General features: G+C 33.7%; 1 protein-coding gene across 1 annotated transcript; it reads left to right on the top strand.

The window, feature by feature from the left end:
* The first annotated feature begins 2,520 nt into the window (after positions 1-2,520).
* On the top strand, positions 2,521-3,459 carry LOC142189569 (olfactory receptor 5AP2-like). The gene has a single exon (XM_075262180.1). The coding sequence runs from the start codon at positions 2,521-2,523 to the stop codon at positions 3,457-3,459; it is 939 nt and encodes a 312-aa protein (XP_075118281.1).
* Positions 3,460-3,802: the final 343 nt, after the last annotated feature.

Genomic DNA, 3,802 nt, shown 5'->3' with positions numbered 1-3,802 from the left:
ACAGTGATCAACATCACTATACAGGCTGTCTGCAGCCAGGAAATAGCTGGTTTTTTTAACGCTATTCACTAGAAATTAATTCAGATAGAATCAAATCTTTTTGTGAAATCCAGCCAAATCGAATTTTTGAAAACTTTGCTCATTTCTAATAACTGTGTGCCAAGAGCCTGTCTAATCAGAAGTAACTTTGTTAGCAGTTTGTCCCCCCTGTAGAGAACCTCTGTGGAATAGTCTTGCGGTTACATCATACAGCAGTTAATGAGATCACTGTACCAAACTAAGTATGATTTCATGAATTTTCATATAGAAATGAATAACTTAATAAAGTAAAACCTACTGAATTATATGGGAGAATAGGCACATGATAGAAGAAATAAAATTACTGGAGTGCCTCTTTATACACTGTGTGAATGATAAAAGTGAATGAATTTATAGCAAAATATCGTATTATGCCCAGAGCTTCAACCGTAGAAGAAGTCAAATGCATAGTATTTAGTTACCAACAAATTTGGGACTACAACACAATTCTAGCAATCAATTATTTTAGGAAAGGTACTCTAGTCAATCTGGCTGAGAGAGAACCGCTTCTAGAAAGGTAGCATATGAGATGACAGAATGCTTGACCACTTTCCTCTTTCGTTGTCAGATTTGGTTCTTTTCTTTCTTTTATGCACACATAGACTTTATAGTACTGTATGATATGTAAATGTTTCAATAAGTAAAGTAAAATATAAAAATAGTGATAAAAAGCCAAAATGAAAAGAAACACACCCACTACACCGACCAAGTTTTGTGGACCAAACACGGACTTATTAACTTTTCACATGAAAAGTCCTTCCCATAACTAACTTGTGATATTTGTGTACCAATACAAGTCAAGATTTACTTAAACCTTGACAACACGGTGGCTCAGTGGTTAGCACTACAACCTTGCAGCGCTGGGGTCCAGGGTTTGAATCCCACCTAGAGTAACATCTGCAAGGAATTTATATGTTTTCCCCATGTTTGTGTGGGTTTCCTCTCATACTCCAAAGACTTACTGATAGGGATGGGGTGGAATATGTTTATTTAAATATATATTTTCAATATGGAATTAAATATTATCCATTTTAATAATACATTTATATATTTGTGTTATTTATTAAAGCAACTCTTAGATTATTAATTGACCTTCTAAATCATGATTTCCGAGTCACCAATTTTCATGGGAAAATGCAATTCATAAAGGTATTGCATTTATTTTATATTCCCTCTTGATGAAATCCCTATACTCCAGCTATTCTTTTATATACATGGGACATTCGGACTTTGCTATTGGAATTGATTTGTCATCATCTGGAGCACATGTGAGTGTAGTGTTGTAGAAGCCTGCAGCATCTGAAGTATTTGTTTCATCTAACACTTAAGATATTAAAATTTTAATGACTAAAGCACAGAGATTTTTTTTTGACACCTGGAAAACAACGGGGATATTTAGACTATGATACAACTTTCTAAAAATTGAAACATAACTTCTAATATAATAGCTTTTATAATAACTTTTTTCACAATATACTTATACAAACTTCAAAAATGTATAAATCTACAATGAATCTACAGGAGCAGATACGTACTGTATATGGAAAACCATAGTTCATTAGATTATATTCAAAAGTGAAGTGGTACTAGAAGAAAACTCCGTATGTTAAGATATTAATGGGGTATACTGTATAGATCAAGGTAGCACAACCGTTTCTAGTCTGAGGGCTATATTTTTAGATGGTACCACTCCCAGAAATTCTGTATTCCCAGCCAACATATTGACAGTATATAAATATCTAGAGGAAGGGTATTGAGTGAAGCATGCATAACTATGGCTTTCTCCTTTTGCAGTTTATAAGAGCTATGTAAACATCAACATTTTTCAAATCTTCATCTAATATAATTGGTATAGCCACATTAATTCACAATTATATTTTCCTATCTGGAATACTGGGGTTGAATAGAACAGAATCATGGGCTGCATGCAGGTCACAGGTTGTGCACCCCTGGTACAGACCAGTTACCACAAGTATGGTGTGCGTACAACTGTACTTGGCCTATGGCTTTGTTAATAGCTGGTTTCCATGATATGGTTTCCATGACTCATCCTGTTATTCCATACATTAATTCTAAATATGTATGGGGGCAACACAGTGGCTCAGTGGTTAGCACTGTAGCCTTGCAGTGCTGGAACTCTAAGTTCGAATCCCGCCAGGAACAACTTCTGTAAGGAGTTTGTATGTTCTCTCGGTGTTTGTGTGGATTTCCTCCCATACTATAAAAACTTACTGGTAAGGGGGAAAAAAGTAGATTATGATCCTTATATGGGGCTCACAATCTACAATAAAAAAACAAACCATGAAATGCTAAGCATGTATGAATTTAACCAGAATTGTCCTGACATATAAATACATTTGTTACAATTATGAATGTAATAAAATGAATGTTTGATCTTAACCTTTACATTCTTCTTGTTTACTTATCAAACAAGACTGTAAAATGCACAATGGATCTAGCATTTCTGAATTTATTCTGCTTGGGCTTTCCAATAATCCTGAATTGGGAATTGTCATGTTTTTGGTATTTCTTACTATGTACTTAATAGCTATAGCTGGTAATTTACTCATTATCATTATCACAAATGTAGACCCAGCATTACATACACCAATGTATTTCTTTCTTGGCAATCTTTCATTTCTGGATATAATCTGTACCACATCAGCTGTCCCAAAAATGTTATTCAATTTATTCACGCAGCAAAAACGTATATCTTTCAATGGATGCATTGTTCAGATGTTTTTCTTCACCGTTGGTATGGACACTGAGTTCCTTCTGCTAACTTTTATGTCCCTTGATAGATACTTGGCTATCTGTAACCCCTTAAGGTACAAGACTATTATGAGTAAAAAAGCTTACTTCAGTATGTCAGTTGTGGTGTGGGCCTTTGGTTTTTCAAGTTCGTCTTTCCATTCTTCAAGCACTTTGTGGTTGTCATTTTGTGGACCGAAAGAGATCAATCATTTTTTTTGTGAAGTTCCTCAGGTACTTGCATTATCTTGCTCAGATATCTCTTTAAACAAGTATGTGCTTATAGCAACAGATCTTATACTAGGACTTATCTGTATTACCCTCATTTTTATTTCCTATATATTCATAATGTTTGCTATATTAAACATTCGTTCTACTGAAGGCAAGAAAAAAGCTTTCTCTACCTGTGCCTCTCATATCACCGTTGTTCTCTTATTTTATGGAACATTAATTTTTGCCTATTTTAAACCTTCAGATGAATCTTCAAATATGGACAAAGAGATTGCTGTGTTTTACACCATTGTTATTCCAATGCTAAACCCAATCTTGTACAGTTTAAGAAATAAGGATGTAAAACTATCTATTCAGAAAGTTATTTTAAGGAAAATATTACCAATAGCTAAATTCTAATCTGCATTACCATAATTTAGATTATAAAAAGATTTACAGAATATTAAAGTTTGATATGACTCTTATTGAGCTAAATAAACACATTCAGACACCTTTATCTTTACCTTTTCTATGACTATTGTTGAGCGATATCACACTGCAGTGTTTTATCAGATTCATGAGCAGTTATAGACTTGTACAACTGTATTTCATAGTTACTCAATCTTCTGTATAATGCAAATCTGTTAGATGTTTTTTGGAGTATTGGTTTCAAATGAAAATTTGCTAACAAATGTGTATTATTCAATATACAGTATGGGAAGAATATGCAAATCTGACCTCCATGATGTAATTAGGATGCCTC

This window comes from Leptodactylus fuscus, chromosome 1, assembly GCF_031893055.1.
Source record: "Leptodactylus fuscus isolate aLepFus1 chromosome 1, aLepFus1.hap2, whole genome shotgun sequence".
NCBI classification, from domain to species: domain Eukaryota; kingdom Metazoa; phylum Chordata; class Amphibia; order Anura; family Leptodactylidae; genus Leptodactylus; species Leptodactylus fuscus.
The sequence above is the reverse complement of the archived record's forward strand: the minus strand, read 5'-3'. Positions and strand labels throughout refer to the sequence as shown.

What these genes read in the sequence shown, in the direction of transcription:
- LOC142189569 (XM_075262180.1), top strand. Translation starts at nt 2,521, where the DNA reads ATGCACAATGGATCTAGCATTTCTGAATTTATTCTGCTTGGGCTTTCC.